Source organism: Hirundo rustica, chromosome 12 (genome assembly GCF_015227805.2).
Source record: "Hirundo rustica isolate bHirRus1 chromosome 12, bHirRus1.pri.v3, whole genome shotgun sequence".
Lineage (NCBI taxonomy): Eukaryota > Metazoa > Chordata > Aves > Passeriformes > Hirundinidae > Hirundo > Hirundo rustica.
This window is the reverse complement of record NC_053461.1, coordinates 5303191-5319906: the sequence shown is the minus strand read 5'-3', so window position 1 is coordinate 5319906 and position 16716 is coordinate 5303191. Positions and strand designations below refer to the sequence as shown.

At 43.8% G+C, this 16716-nt stretch overlaps 1 protein-coding gene across 5 annotated transcripts in view; it reads left to right on the top strand.

Moving 5' to 3' along the window:
- Positions 1-16716, top strand: part of LOC120758437 (6-phosphofructo-2-kinase/fructose-2,6-bisphosphatase 4) — a 51069-nt gene that overhangs the window by 10148 nt on the left and 24205 nt on the right. For 2 of the 5 annotated variants that reach the window (XR_005702886.1, XM_040076668.1), the window contains exons 1-3: positions 5269-5391; positions 12666-12782; positions 16358-16454. Coding sequence is in view for 4 of the 5 variants with exons in the window: in XM_040076668.1 (XP_039932602.1) it covers positions 5286-5391; positions 12666-12782; positions 16358-16454 (320 nt within the window). In the remaining variant the exon portion in view is untranslated. Of the gene's footprint in view, positions 1-715; positions 759-5267; positions 5392-12665; positions 12783-16357; positions 16455-16716 lie in introns of those variants that run through there. The other 3 variants (XM_040076670.2, XM_040076667.2, XM_040076669.2) reach the window with 3 other exon arrangements.

Here is a 16716-nt window from a genome sequence, read left to right as displayed (position 1 = left end):
CTCTGTGAGAAGCTTTTAGCTCCTGAGGGATCTCTTGTGGAGGATGACTGTTCCCAAGGCATACTCTGTGTCCTCATCCAGGAGCTCAGGAACGGCCCAGGGAGGAAGAGAGGTGCTTTTTCTTGGTGCAGCTTCCTTAATCTGGGGGTTTCCTTGGCAACTGAATAGCAAGGCTGGGTTAGTACCTGGCTTACAGAGGTCACAAGATTCTGAGCAGAAGGGCATTGTATTTTAGGCAGGTCATTAGGCACTTCTCTTGCACAGGGAGGAAGAACCTGCCAGGCTTGACCTGCACTTCAGGAATATGGGAATTACCTGGAGCAGAACAGTCTGTTCCCTGCTGAGGTCTTAGTGTAACAAGGGATGTGACAGAACAGGCCAAGTGTCCCAGCTGCTCTGCAGCAGCTTGGGTCATTATAGAAGAAACCGGGTGCATTTACAAGTCTTTTCACCATGTAAGAGCACTCCAACAAATACTTGGTAAAAAAAACCCCCCAAAACCATCAGCAATGTGCCTCACATCAGCTGAGTGGGGAGAATTCTCTCCCATTCCACCTGAAACCCAGTTTTGAAATGCTGGACTGTTGCTACCTGTGAACAGAAAGGGTGAAGCATAGTTGTGTGTTTGGTCACTGACTCCTCTCATTGGCTTGCAGTGTTGTAACAGCCTTGTATAAATTAGATCGCTGCTGTCCTGGGGTGATGCTTCCAGCTGCATAGATTTTGGCCAATGAAGGACTGCCACCAGCCTGCTGAAGGTACATTTGATTTTTTTTTTTTTTTCATTGAAGGAGAAAATCAGTTATAAGTTCAACAGGAATTATCCTGTCTGCTTTAAGCAAACATTGTGATGCAGTGTAGCAGACTGCCTGTTAGCTGGTCAGACCCGACCAAACCATGAGAAACTGGGGAGCTTTGGATGGATGTCAGAGCTGGGTGCGTAAGATATGTGTGTGGCTGAAGGCTGTGCTGGTGTGTGTCTATATTTCTTGAATAGCAGCCATAAGCAATGATCTTTGCAAAGTCCGTGTTCCTCTGTGTCTCCTCAATTTGTGCTGAAACAAAACCGGTGCTGTGCTAGCGGTGATGTCTTTTTGAGTATTGGTACGTGGAGAGCCTCACAGCCCTATCTCTGCACCTTCTTAAACGAGGATAAGAACATAAACTCTGATCTCACCCCCTCTCATTATTGCCAGATGTAGAAAATGCTGATGCCCATCTTAAGATGGGATCATTTAACCTAATTCCTGTGACTTTGAGCTGGAGCAGTAATCTGCCATTTGCAATAGAGAGGGTTTGGATTTAGATTTTTCCCAGCTGATCATTGCCAGTTGTGTGTGTAGAGGTCAGGGACTGTGGGTTTTGTCAGAGTAGATAGCTGAGAATGTGGGACTGCAAAGTATATCCCATGACTTATTGGAAGGAGAAGTACTTCAGAGAAATTGACGTAATAGATTAGTGATGAAATGTAATTTGTTGGTGTTTAAGATCTAGAAAGAAATGGTGATATTTGGTTCTGAGGGTGGACTCACTCCTCCCAATATATTTTTTTTTTCACTTGGGTTAAGAAATAACTCAGGGCCGGTAGATGGGCTTTCCTTCCCTGTAGCTTTCTGTAAACTCTGACTCTACCATGCATGCTTAAAAGCCAGGTCCTGATGTATTTTAGTTCTGTGAAGCTTTGCTATCTCTTGGCACGGGGTCACTTGGCTGTGACAATGCCTTTCTGAAGGGTAACAGGGAATTAATTTTTCCCGGAGAACTGTATGGCCACGGGCGGCTGGGCGGGCTTAGAAGAGTTCTCAGCACTGGGATGGCCACAGGAGTTGCGTGCATGTCCCCCCACACCCCCGGGGCTGTGCGTGTCGTGTGTCCCGTCCCCCCTCCCGGGGCTGTGCGTGTCCGTGTGTCCCGTCCCCCCATACCCCCGGGGCTGTGCGTGTCCGTGTCTCCCTTCCCCCCCGGCTGGGTGTGTGCGTCCCGGGCTCCGTGTCCCCCCCCCCCTCCTATCCCGGGCTCCGTGTCCCCCCCCTATCCCGGGCTCCGTGTCCCCCCCCTATCCCGGGCTCCGTGTCCCCCCCCCCCTATCCCGGGCTCCGTGTCCCCCCATCATCCCGGGCTCCGTGTCCCCCCCCTATCCCGGGCTCTGTATCCCCCTCCTACCCCCGTGCCGGGGCGGTGCCTTTGCTCGCGGCAGCCACCAGGGGGCGCCCGCGCAGTGCCCGCGGAGGTGCTAGGGCGCCGCCTGGCGGCGCGGGCGGTCGCTGCCCCCGCGGAGCCTGAGGAGTGTCCCCGCTGTGTCCCCGGTGTGTCCCCGGGCCATGCAGGACAGTGACGGAACGCTCCAGAACCCCCTGGCTCACCGCTGGCTGTGCCCATGTCTTTGTCGAGCCGCAGGTCCGTGCTGGCCCTCAGCTCTGGCTCGGATCCCCTGCGCTGCACAAGGGCCCGCGGGTGGGTTTGTCGTGAGCCGCGGGTGCTCGGGCTGCTGAGGGCGTGGGCACCTCTGCGGGACTGGCAATCTTCTCCCCCTGCTCCGGGTACCGAGCTTGTGCTGCCAGAGAGATGGTGGACGGACGGGAGGAAGAGATCTTGTGTGGTTTATGGATACTTTATGGGGAGTCAGACTAAAAAGTGGTATCTTTGCTAGGCAAATGAGATACATGGAAGTTACTTGCACGTATTGCGAACCTTGGATTATATGGCTGTCATATGTTGCAGCATGATCACAGATACAAGTTGGGTTTTTGTAGGATCAAGCAGAAACCTTGATTTAGTCTCTTTTATTTCTCCCTATTTATAAATAATTACCATTTGATGTAGGCATTAAACCCCAGGTTTCCTGTCTTGTCAGTTGTTTCCAGAGAAAGAGTGTAACTTTGTCACTTGGCTCAAGCACGTTATTCCCATGCTGCAGCTCATTTTCCAAGACTGCCCCTCCCCTTGATGTTTTGCCTCTGGAGAGAGGTGGGTTCTCAGGTAAGCTCTCTGTTCACCATGGCCCTGAGAGCAGATGCTTTGTGTAAAAGCCTTCCCAGGCAGAAAGGCTTCTTCATGATTTCTCTGTAGCAAACACAGCTCTTCACCTGCAGGCATCAGCTCTGCTCCTCCAGCCTTTGCATTAAGTCAGCAGCTGATGGCAGTGAGACTGTGCAGAAGGTGATTTCTGTCATTTATTGGGAATCTAATAAGCAGCACTTGTTCTGTCTTTTCCTAGGAAGTGAATGTAGTGCCCTTGTAAACCATGTTTTGAAACGAGACCTCAGGAGTAGCACAAGATTTCTGTATTTGCTTTGTCTGTGTCCTTGGTAAAATAGCTCATTACTGCGCTGAGGTTTAAAAACAAACCACAAAACAACTAACCCTTGAATACAACATAATCACATAAGCTTATCGTCAAACAAGCTGAACTCTTTGCCTCACAAAAACAAAGGCTAGCAGGTGTCTCTGAAAACCTCTAATGTTATTTCAGACACCTGGACAAACCCTTAACTGAAGTTTTGTGCAGCTGCCACTGGTTTGAATCTGCCTGAGTAGAAAGGAATTGATTAACTGGCCGTGTGCCTGGTATTTGAGGATGAGACTTAGAAACATCGTCATTCATCGCACAGACTTCTGAAAAATCATCCCATCAGAGAAGTGTTCTTGTCTCGAGGCAGGTGTGTGACCGGACTTCCAGTTCTTTTGCAGGGTGTGGATTTGCAAAAGGAAGTACAAACTTTGTTTCTAGATACTGGAAGGATTTAATAAGTTTTCTACTTAATGTATGTAAAACAAACTGAGAAGCGCTGTTTATAAATTAGCATTCCTATTAATCTCTTGTTGCTGTTAACATGACGCGTGTTGTGGGCTCTCCTGGCTTTACTGGAGGCATTGCTAGGGAAGCTGGAGGATCTTGGTGCTGGCCTGGCTGTGATCACAGGAGGGTGACGTGGGGACATCCTGGTGCTGGACTCTACCCTGGAGTCTGTCATCTGTGTGTTGTAACATTGCGTGTGTGCACAGGAGACTGACTGCTGGAGTAAACCTGGGACAGAGATTGAACTGTTCCCGCTCACACCTCTTCGGGCAACTGTTGGAAGTAAACACACAGTTGACAGAAGAAACCAAGAAGCTTTTAAGCATTCAAAACCTCCCTCTCCTTGCTCCTTGTTTTCTGACCCTTGCAATGTAACCCCTGTAGCCCCTCTGTCCCGCCCCACAACAAAATCAGGATGAAAATCTTGAGTAAAAATATAGTGTAGGGCACTTACAGTGGAAAACTGTAATCGGTCTTGGGGAGAAGGAAGTGACTTGGAACAGAGGGAAAACCAGGTCAAGCAAACATGGTTCTGGAAAAACAGTACTGACCCTCCCAGAGGTGTCTTGCCAAATGTCTCTGAGAATTGATCGTTTGTTGTTTAGAAATGTACATTTTAGCTTGTAAAAGAACAGAAAAACTAAAATAATCCTCAGGTGATCAGAGTCTGGTTAGTATTAAAAAAGAAAGTATGTCCTGGCCTTCACTTGTGTTTAGGCCAGTGTCATAATAATGGAGTGATTAATAATGAAAGTGTGTATTGCGTTTCACTACCGTATTTTCATCATGTCACATTTATTTTCTGTAAAATATAAAGAGTATATATTTTATTATATATAAAGTATATATGTGAAATATTGAGCTTTTTAGGGCTTTGCTCAGGCCAGTTAATGAAGTGGGTTTCCCTAAGCTATAAAGGTGATGTGGAAAGGGTGACAGCTGGGTGTCGTGTTTAGTCAAACCACTGCTCCCACTGCAGCTTCCCGGGGCCATTTGTTAACAGATTTTTTTTGGCGGGGGGGAGGAAGCCCAAATAGGATGTAGGAAACCTATGGTTCATTTTTGTTTTTCTGCATCGCTATTAATTTAGCCTCCAGGCCAAAACAGAGTTTAATTGGAAAAATGTATCACCCAATGCATGACTTAAAACACACTGCACTCTCCCTGGGTGTTCTATATTTAGGTTTTGGTTTGGTTTGGTTTTTTTTTTTTTTTTTTTTTAAACAAAAAGGCTTTTCAGAGGCAGCGTGGTGTTCCCCGCAGCCACAGCAGCGCAGCACCGGCACGGAGCGCAGTCACCTGCTCGCAGCACCACCCTTGCCGAGGGGACCGGGACATTCCCGCGGGAGTCTCGGTGGCCCCGGGGCGGCTTCCCGGTGCCCGGGGCACCGCGGGGGCTGCGGCTTCCCCCGCCGGCCCTGCCCCGGGGGCGGCCCCGGCGCGCCCCGCCCGCCGCCGCTGCGGTGGGAGCCGGGAGCGGCCGAGGATGGCGGCGGCGCCGGCGGCGCGGGAGCTCACGCAGAACCCGCTGCAGAAGACGTGGGAGCCCTACGACAACGGGCTGCCGGCGGGGCACAGCGCGCAGCGCGGCGGTGAGCGGCGCGGGGGGCCGGGGGATGCAGCCGAGCCCCGGCGCTTTGGGTCGGTCGCCGCTGCAGGGGCGGCGGTCGCGGTCCCCCCGTGGAGGGTCGAGCCCCGGAGCTGCTGGCTTTGTGCCCAGCGGAAGGCAGGGAAGCTCGGCTGGAAGGAATGTGTTTTCTGGTTGCTTTCGTTGGTGTTTTGCGGGTTTGTTTGGGCTTTTTTATTTATTAGACGCTCTGGTGTCAGGGAGCGTTTATAGTCAGTATATTCGTCTTGGAGAGAGGCCTAAAAATGTCACTGTCTTCTTGTTTTGGTTGTTGTGTTCCTTTGTGGGTTGTTTTTTTTTTTTTTCCCCTTTAAGGCCAATGCTGTATCAGCCCATCTGTTCCGTGAGTTAATGACTTCCCATATTTTGAGGTGCAGCCAACCAAGTCGTCAGCCTCCTAAGACTTCGGCTGTGGCGTTTGTAAACCATAGTTCATTAACAAACTTTGCCTCACAGGTTGTTTTTTTCCCCTCTTTCTTTCGTTTTCCCCCCTTACTTAAGTAACTGAAGTCCGGTACACGGCAGTTTTGCAGACAAAAGGGGCTTTGTCGTGTAGAATTGTTTGTATTTGTCATGCAAAGAGGCTGTGCTGACAGAGCTGAGGCTCTGCCGGTGTGGCAGGAGTCCATGGGCTGCAGCCTTGGCTCTCTTTGCTCTTGCTTTGGCTCAGCCCTTGCTAAAAAAGAAAACCAAACCCTTCCCCCACAAAGAAAAAAAAAAAAAAAAACCAACACCAACAAAACCCCAAAAACAAACCCAGTCCACCCCTAACTTTTCTTGTTGTGTGCTGGGCAAGCAGGCAGGAGTGTGTTTCTGTGGGAACTGAATTACTGCAGCTTCTGAACCATAGTAGGTTGAGATGAATGGTGAAATAGGATGGTGGTCAGAAGATGTGTATAAGTGCTTTATAAACATGCTAAGAAGTCTGCTGCATTTTAGCCTTAATTTGGCATCAGTTTTCCAAACAGAGTAATATCTGTTATAGCTTTCATGCAGATAATTGTTTTACAAAAAAGTTCCCGAAGCCCAAGAATAAAATTGCATATGAGTCGTGTAATTTGACAATGTACACCGTCTTCTTGGCAGAATTATTTAGCTTCACTTGACTATAAATTAAAAAATATTTCACATGCCTGTGGTTTTTTTTTGTTGGACTCTATAAGTTTAATGCCTGAGACCCCTTATAAATGAAAAAAACCACGCCTTTTACTAGAAGATTGCCTTCTTTTTTTTTTTTTTTTTTTTTTTTTTTTTTTTTTAATCCTTTTGGAGCCCTACCCATAAAAAGTCTGCAGTCATTTGTGATGCGTAAGAATTACGAACAGCCTGCAAAGGAGCACGAGTTACTCTTCCTTGATAAAACCATCTATCTTGTTTCAGCAAACTGAGAACACTTCATAATTTTTCCCATACAAGGGTGTTGCAGACTCCTTTTCCCTGAGATTTCCATGTACCTTGCGTTGCCCTGTGTTCTGGTGAGGCAGCGTGACCTGTGGGTGCTGTAGCTGTGCTGTGGCAGCTCAGGATGGACTGCCCAGATGGAGCTGCCTTGGGTTGACCAGTTCCCGTTCTTTGCTGCTTCAGGTAACTGTGTTGGATGTTACTGCTCCAAAAATACCAGTTCAAAGTGGAGGTGGTTTTCTTGTCCTCAAGTGTAGCTTTGCAGTGAGAAAAGTGAAGTTAATCACTCTGTGTTCTGAGTTTCTTGGCTAAACAAGATGAACTTTTTCTGTCTCTTTTGGTTGAGATTTTTGTCCTGCTTGTGCTGCTGACCTTAATCTGCACTTCCTTTAGTCTTTATCATTCTAGAAGGTGGATGAGCAGAATTGTACACGCTTCCAGTTGAGGACTCGGCAGATTTGTCTTCAAAAGGACTTCCCTGCGTTAGCTGCTTTTAGTGTGATTTTCTAGAAGTTGTAGCAACTACAGTTGTCTGGGGAAGAAGAAATCTGTTGAGCTGTGCCAGGGTTTAGCTGTCACAGGGCTTTGAAGAGCCAGTTCTTTTAGTCTGTGTGGTACAAGGTCTTCAAGGAGTTGTGTCCGTGTGCAGCCTACTGAGCAGTCAGCTTTTACAGCTGGTGGCACTGGTGCAGCCAAGGTAACTGTTCTGGTGACCTTCCAAAGTCACACCTGAAGGCACTGCAAGTGCACATTGTTATTAATAGCTGTGGCTTGCCTTTTGTGGTCACTTGTGAAAAGTTTTGTCTGTGAATAGGTTGAATTAAAGCGGCTCCAGGCATTGGGTGTTCAGATTGCTTTAACCTCTGAATCAAGCAGTGGGACATAAAAAACAAATAGCCAAGCAGGCCCTAGTGAAAGTTGTTTGGGGAGGCCAGCAGAGGATGTTTATAGTGAGAGATAAATAGTGAACTTCCTGTGGTTAAACATTCCTCCTCCACTACAGTTAAATGCTTTGTTTCCCTACAGCTGCTGGAATTTGGTCATTCTAGTAATTGTCTTTTGCTGTTGGTACAGCAGTAGAAATGTGCATCCAAAAAAAAAAAATGTATTGAATCACTATCTCTGCTCTAAAGAACTCTACCCTTTGAGCACATGTCTTGTGTGTATTTATGCTCCTAACCATAAGAACTGAAAATAGGTGGCTGAATAGGATGGTGCCTGAGGAGCAGGATGTGTGGTGGGAACGTTGCTGTTGGCATCACAGCTGTAGGAAGCAAAAGGTGACCCTGAGGAAGTGAATGACAGAGTGGCTTGGAGCAGCTGGTGGCACAAGGCTGGCCTTGGGACAAGTGTGAATTCTGAATCCCTTGTACCACAGTGGTGTTAAAAACTGATGGCTTGGACAAAAAGCGGAGAGACAGATTAGAAGATAATGGACTTCTTCTGGTCTAGGAGCAGATGCTTTCCAGGAAGAACAGCAGGATGGGGAACTCATCCCCATGGGATGCAGAGAGGGGAGACTGGTTGTTATCATTGATCAAAAGGATGCGATGGATTAGCAGTGGTTAACTTGGATATGTGATGGGTAAAACACATAGAGCTAACCTTATTTGGAAGGGTGGTTGTGTTGGCTTAAAGTCAGACATATTTGTGTATGAGCCTCTAAATAGTACAGGATTTTTTGAGAACAGGCCTTGAATTGAGGGCCATTGTAAACTTCAGATCTCTAACAGTAACAACTTGATACAAAAAACATCTGTCCTTTACACATACAAGATAAAAACCAAATCTAATTCTGGGTCAAAGGGAAGGACAGCTGATAATTTGTTTGGTAGTAAGTGAACCTGGAAAATATCAACTCTTGACTCTGATTTCACAAGATCCATGAGAGTTTTGAGGGCTGATGAATTGCAGGACAGCTGTTCTAGATTGTCCCATGCCTTAGTTTGGTTTCACAACCTTCTTTTACATTTGCATTATTTCACAATAGTCTAAGAGTGAAGAAATAAACATGCAGTTTATTTTTCCTTGACTGTTAAGTCTTAAACTTTAGAAGTGTAGGCTGTCATAATTTTAGTCTCTAGTTGCAACTTGCTGTGTTGTTCTAATGTGTAAGAAATATTAAACTGGGATAATGGCTTTGCTTCAGTTGCAGCACTTCATCACTTAGCCATTTTCCCTCACTGATTGGTATTTTGGATGTGGTTTTTTGTGTTCCTTCTCTTTGGCAATGCTGTTTATAAGCATGTACTCTTAAATGCACATATTACGAGCATCTGTTTTAAAGAAAAAACTGTCTAAAGTCTTGGAGCATCTTTAGCAAGTGATGGTGTACAACCTGTAAGTTTCGTTTTCTGTTCTGAGTGCTTGTGTTCCTCTAACAAAATTGGTGTTGATGGTACATCCACAGGTTGAGGCTGGCAGAAACCCTTAGGAGTTAAACATGCAAAGCAGTAGTGGAAAATGAGTGTTTTCTGGAGACTAGACCGTGTAGAGATATTTCTGGAGATAAACCAGACAATCCAGTGGTAAGGAGTAGAGAGAAAACTGCCCTTAGGAGTCTGCCTTGGCTCTAACTCACACACCTGTAACTCACACCAGAAAGTTTTTTTAATGTAAATTGGATAATGGTGAGGTGCTGTGAAAAGGGAGATTGAACACTGTGGCAGTGGGAAACCAGGAATTACATATGTGTAACCTGTGGTATGTTTGGCTGTTTTTATCAGCCTACTTCCTTGTGTCAAGCTTGCTTACATTTCTTCAAGGGAAAATGTAAGCTATGAGACACTGATGTTGGAAATACCTTAGTGGGAATGACTAGTCCTTCCTGCTTGCAGTGAGCATTGGCAATATTCTCTTGAGAAAGCTGTGGTTTAGATAGAGTGAAAGGTTATTAATTTCATTGGAGTATTTGATACATCCTCAGAACTTTGCATTCTATTGTGGCCTTAACTTTTTTATTCAGCTAATGAACAAAATTAAGCCTTGTTAATTACACAGGATCATAAGGCAGGAAATAAAGTCTGCTCTGCTGAGTCTTTGTGTGTTGAGAATGCTACACTGCGGTGCAGAAGAAGTGAAGTAGCTGCTTTGTTTGCTTTTATTTTTAGTCCTGCCATTTAGCTGTGAATGAGCTGTTTTGGCCAGCACATGTGCCTTTGGCTTTTACTTCCCAATGCACAGGTGTGTTTGTCACTAAGTGCCACCTGTGCAGGTGGTAGGAGGCTGCAGCCACTGATGGCCTTCTAATCCAGAACACCAAATATTTTTTTAGTGCTCTGAATTTTAGACTCTGAACTGCGACCCTCTTGTTAAAGACAAGCACTGAGGGGTGGCATGTGTTGTAGCACCATGTTGCACCATGTAGCACCATGTCTTGTGCAATGTTGTTTACAGGGCTGTGGCATTTTGTAAAAGCAGAGTATTTGTGATCACTGGCATCAGTGGTGTACCTCCTTACTAAGACAGGGCATCTGTCTTTATAGAGTAAAAGCACTCTTGGTCAGCACCTAACGAGAGTAGGATTGCCACTTATGTGATGGGTTATTTCTTAGTTTCTGCTGTGTGGTTACCCACCAGAGTGATTGGAATAACAGGTGAGATGCGCCTGTTAAACTGGACACATGGGGTTCTAACAAAGGCAGCTTTGATAGTTTTGTACTTTCTTTGAGGAGATACATGTAAAAATGCAGGTGGTAGCAGACTGGCACAGTGATTGTCACTCATGCATGTTCTAGTTGTGTTAATCTAGTTTGCTGCTTGGTTAGAAAATCTATTACAAACCCATGCAGGCAGTAGGACTTAATTTAGGAATTTATCTGTAGGTATAATCTGTGAAGCAACCATTTAAGTGGTTTGCAGGTGTCTTCATGGCAGCTTCCCAGCCTTTAGTTTTACTCCAGTACAGGTTTATTGTTGCATTACCAAAAGGTAAATGTTCTGGGAGAAGGTGAAATTTGTATGGCTGACCCTAGCAGCAGAAAAAGGATTAAAACAAAAACAAACCAAACCAAAAAAAGACTTGCTCTAAGAATAAAAATTGGTAAATTCTGCTTGGAATGGGTAGAAAAGCTTGCTACAGCACAGTTCCTTGCAGAGCAGGTGGTGTTGGGGCAGCGTACAAGTGCCAATCCTGGTTTGTCTTCACAGCTCTTACCTCACTGCTTGTACTGAAAAAAAATTTTGAAAGTTGAGCTAGCTATTTCAGGTGAGGAATCTTTTGAGCAGACTTTGAAGAAAAATGTCTTCTCTTAAAATTTTTTAGGGGCTCAGGGGTTTCTTTCATCTCGGTATTTTATTGTACTGTCCTTAAAGCTGGCAGCAAGGCTGTTACGCTTAATAAGCACTGTGCTCTTGGCACTCCATAGACTTTGTTGTTTCCCTAGAGACTTCCTTCACCCTCTTGGAGAGTGAGTTCACAGCCTGAACTTAGGACAAAGAGAAAAAGAAATTACTACCTTTTTTTTGTTTATAGGCTTCTGCAGGGAGGGAACTTACTCTGAGGGCTTTTATCAGTGTCCTTCCTGAGAGTTGGTCATTCTTGGATGGATCTTTTTTGCTTTGCATTTAGTTCCCTGTAGCTTTAATTACAGGGAGTAGTTGACTGTTTCATGGATTTGAGGTTGGGTACCATTTTACCTCCTCTCATGAAAAGTGGTGTATTTTTAATGTTTTTTGTTCTGTGTCTGTGCATTTTACAACAGCACATCTGCTTTTGCTAATCTGCTTGTTCCTTTTTGATCTCTTATGTGAACTATCTGCGCCAGATTTACACAAGTGACTGTGGGATGGGACTTTGGGGATCCAAGGTTTGGGAATCTTGAGCAATCACAGTCTTTTGTGCAACAGTTCAGTTATGCCTTACAGCTAATCACTGTGATTTGTTCTTTTGGAGTGAATTGATGTCTCCTCTGTCAAGGCACTGAGGAAATGGATACGCATGTGGATTGTATAGAAATTAATTCCCTTAAAAATAAAGAGTGGAGGGAGCTGGTGCTATCTGCTTCACTTTAATATCTTCTTTCTTTTTTAGGCAGTTCATTGTAGCTGTGATAGATTAATGCAAGGTATCCTTAGTTTTGTGCCCTTAAAATGTTGAAAAACTCGTGATTTGAAAGGAAATACCTCAAGGTTTTCAGATTATACATACAATTCCTTCAGCCTCCTACAGTGTTGAGGGTTTTTTAATTAAATGCTCTGGCTTTGGTTAAGAGTGTGTTCATATATCTATATCAGATTATTGTACTTGATTGTGTAGGATGTGTCTTAGTAACAGCCAAAATGAGCTCTGCTCAAGAGAGATTTTAGTGTTAATTATACTTAAAGGAGAAATAATCAGTAGTGAGTAGCATGTCTTACTATAAAGTATTAAGCTGCATCTGTCATGCTTATTTTGCTCAGAATCAAGAAAAGATTGAGCAGTGCATAGGTCTTGTCTTAAAAATGTAAAAAAAAAAAAAAATTAAAACGGTCCACCTTGCTGTTTCCTTTCAATGCAAGCACTGAACTGAGGCGCACAGGGGCATAATATGTTGGTTGCCTTTTTTTTTTTTTGGTATTTTTCTGTGTGCAAATACACAGGTTTCTTCTGTTCTGCCTGTTTACCCCTCACATGTCCATCATTGCACTGCCACTGACTCGCCCTTCCAAAATTCATCATAAGAGTAGTCAGGTTCACTGTCCTGCTAGAACCCCAGAAGTAACGAGGCACAATGCATGAGCTGCTTGGATGGGCACCTTCTCAGAGAGTTCACAGAGAGGGATTTTCCACTGCAGCAGCAGCCTTGGCTTTGTGGGAATGCTGTTGGTAAATCCTGGTTTCCTGTGCTTCTGTTCCAGTATGTATGACCAATTGCCCTACTCTGATTGTCATGGTGGGTCTTCCAGCAAGAGGAAAAACCTACATCTCAAAGAAGCTGACGCGCTACTTAAACTGGATTGGAGTGCCGACGAAAGGTGATGGATTTATTTTGTTAATAGAAGGACAGGACACAATGTTAGGTGCTTTATAAACCCGATTTCAAGCAATTTTGTTGCCGAGTTTGACTGCTTAAAATCCTTCTGCTTTGTTAGTGTATTTTTAAGCAATAACATACACAGGCACATTGCTGTTTAAGTGTTAATTAATCAAATTATGGTGACTGTCCCTTTACCTCCTTGTTCTGCTGGGTGCCTAAATCAACCTTGTTCCCTTATCATTAAACACTGCCCTTTTTTGTTTATTTTTTCCTTCTTTTCCTTTTTTCATGTGAAAAGCAATGTTGTTTACAAGCAGTTGAGCAGTCGGCGCTTCTGGGTTAAACTGCCGACTTCTCCATCTTTTTTTCTCTGTGAACTTTGTGCCACTTGCAATTCTCTGCTTTGTGTTTGTGGAATGACTTGCAGTTCTTTGTCTCAATACGAAGAGCCCAAGGACTGAGGCAGACAGTTGCCGCTTATTATCACCTTAAGGATTTCTGTGTGTGTTTTGGGCAGGAAATGGCTTAGATTGGCCGTGCCAAGGACCTGGCTGGGCTGCTGTGGTATCTTGTGGGCCCAGAAAAAAGGACCTAAGTCCATTTGAGGTTCTGAGCAGCCGCCTCTCCTTCCTTCTCCTCTCTCTCTGTGGAAGAGCAAGACACTTTAAGAGTGCTGTGATCCTGTGTCCAGGGCAGTAATAGTGCCTTTATGCCTGGTTAATAATTTAAACATTAAATATATGAGGTCATACTAAAGTGTGGAGTTTTGGCTGGCTATTCAGAGATGTATTTCCTAGTAGCACTAAGAAGGCATGATGAAGAGTTCTTGCCCATATTTAAGCTGCCTTTTGGTTCTAGGGTGAAGCTTTTTGTGTGGGCATTTTCTTAAAGCTTAGGAGCTTGTATAATGTGCTTTATTTAGAAGAGACATGGGGGATATATGATATTCTTTGAGAGTTTACATGATTTAAATTATCACTTCGGTTTCGGCTGTTTTCACGTGGTTTAACCCTTTGATGACCAGCATCAGCTAGTTAGAGTTCAGTTTTATCCATTAAGCTGAAATGGATAAAACAGTCCAAGTAGTATAGCCTGTATCCAAGGTCACAAACTGCTTGTATGTTAGATACACACGTAACTTAAATTTGAGATGTGTTATGTGTAAATGTCATTGAGTTTGAGCACTTCACTCTGTGAACTTTGACAAGCAGAAGTCCAGTATTAGCCAGCAAACAAGATCCTATCCACATCTGGCTCATGCTTGGTTGAATGTATCCCAAATACTAATTTTACTGTAGGTGGGGTTTGGCTCAGCTGTAGGAAAAACGCTGTGGGCTACTGTGAGCAGCACATCAGAAAACAAGCACACTTGTGCTTGATGAAAAGCAGGTAGAGCATTGCTGCTTAATTTTATGAAAAGGTGCAACATAAAGTTGCCATATGAGCTTCTATCCTTGGTTGCTGGGTATTGTTTGGAAAGGGTGACTGAGATTTTCTCAGAAAACCACAGAGCCTTTCTGTTTGTGTCTTCAGTGATGCAATTCTACTGAAGTCAAAGTGAGTGTAAAACACCTCACTGCCTCGCTGCGGGAATAGATGACATCTTCCCTAATTCTTCCAGTTGGTGAGACTGAAGTGATACAGGATCAGTATCAAGTAGCCCTAACATCTGCTACCCTCTGGCTCTTAATGTCTTAAAATTGGTGTGTGCTTAATTTAGCAAGAGTTCTTGTTCTCTGAGACAGATGGTTCAAATTATGCGGTTATGTAAACCAGAGAAAAGATGAATACCATCTTTTCATGTAACATCAAGCAAACTGGAGAGTTCAAGGACAAGAAGGTGGAGGTAAATAGCCCAGGCTTGCTGATGGTTGAATCATTTCAGCCATCATTTCTGTGTCTTCTTCCTTCCAAAATCCTCTGTTGTTTAGAATGTGAAATGGTTAAAAGTACAGGGGAGTTTTGTTTGTGCTTTTTGAAGGAAATGAGGTCAATTAAATGTCTGAATAGAATTGTGTTGCAATGTGGTTTTGAGATACTAAACCATGGAAGCTTTTTTGAATAGTTGTGGTTGTGATACCAGTTAGCTTTGGGAAACTTTTCTATAGGTGGGGCTGCTAAGAATATAGGCTGAGGATTGTCCCACTAGATAGCGCTTTTTCCTCTGCTGTGCACGGCCCTCTGGCAGTAACTACTCCTTCTCATGAAATTAATTATTTTAATTATTTTTGATTGTTAAAGTTCTGTTTTCTGACAGTGCTGGCCATCTGAACTTCTTGCACCTTCTGTTTGTTTTACAAGGACCCACCTTTTCATGTAGCCGCTGTGGTCAGTGCTCATCAAAACCATCACCGAATCACCTGGATTGTTCTATAACCCATGTCATGAAAAATTCCATCTGCACTGCTGAGCTCAAACAAAACTTTACTTCTGTGGAAAAAGCAAAAATCATATTTTTATCCTCTGCCTCCAATCCCAGCAACAATCTGTATGCAGCAGCTGGTTCTTGAGCTCTTTTATTCTGTGTCTTTTTTCTTAACTGCAATCTTACAGTTGTGTCTACAGCTTCTTTTCCTCTTTCCAGAAGTGAAGTCTGACAAATAGAGTTGTACCTTGGCAGCATCTCAAACGGAATGCTTCAGTGTGGTTTAATGTTAAAAAAAAACAAAACCAAAAGCTTTTCAGTTCAACAGAAAAAAACCAACTTAAACATTACTTGCATTTCAGGGACCTGCTTTCAGAGCCATTGAGTGAAATTAATTAGGGTTCAGTGTCATTCTGCTCTGAGGCAAAGCAGAACTGTTTTGCCCTAGTCCCATACCTGATATTGTGACTTGGTATTATGTTTGGCCATGAACCTTTTGCACCCTTGCCCAGATAAGGAGTAGGTGTTTTTTTGACCACTGATAGGAGATCACGGTGAGATTGTTTCATACTTAGAATGATTTTTAAATGATTTTTTTGTTTTTATCCATTTTTTTTTTTTTCAGTAAATGGAACAAGGGTTGTGAAATACTAATCCTTAAGGAATAGAAATAGTTGAGCAGGGTTCTGAAAAATTGTTTCCACTACTGGAATTTTAAGTTTTGTTTACTTAAAGCAAGGTTGTTTAGTTCTATTTAGAGCTCTGCCTTGCTTAAATAAGAGCTGTAAGTTTTGGGAGGTGCTGTCTAAATACTATTTCATTGTACATATACATAGAAGAAAAAGCTAATAATTATAATAAATTAGTATCAATGCTAATAATCATTACTAGTCCTTTATAGACTTTGAGTAACCCCTGAAAAGGAGGAAAAGAATTTCTTTTTATTGTCCAGAATTTGGCAGACCAAGGCACGACAGTGTGGCCACTGAAGTGGAGTGACTACAGCCCAAATGTTCTCTAGCTAATTCCAAGATTTATTGCTGTCTTGCTATTTTAAACCTCACAAAACACAAAAAGTATGACACATTGGCTTCTTCCAGGCCGAGTTATTTTATCTTTGCAGGAAGTTTAGTTTCAAAGTTGTCATAACTTTTGTCCTTCTCATGTGACTGTTGCTGGCTCTTGCTAATGCTGGTTTCTCTTGGCAGAGTTTAATGTCGGTCAGTATCGTCGAGATTTGGTGAAAAAGTATAAATCCTTTGAATTCTTCCTGCCTGACAATGAAGAAGGCTTGAAAATCAGGAAGTAAGTTTTGATTGTGGTTGGTACACCATGCTGATTGTATTAGAATGATATCCTGTGTAATTTGCTCTTAGAGATGGCTTGAAGTTGCGTTTTTGTATGATCAAGAAGACCCTTAGGGAGACTGCAGGAAGCAACATTCTAGAGAAGGTGGAATAGTGATTTCTTTAGGCTGATTAAAATTCAGGGATCTGTTTTTCTTGATAGTTTCATCTTGCGCATCAAAAATGGAGAGAAGTCCTTCTTGATTCCTTTTCACTGGATG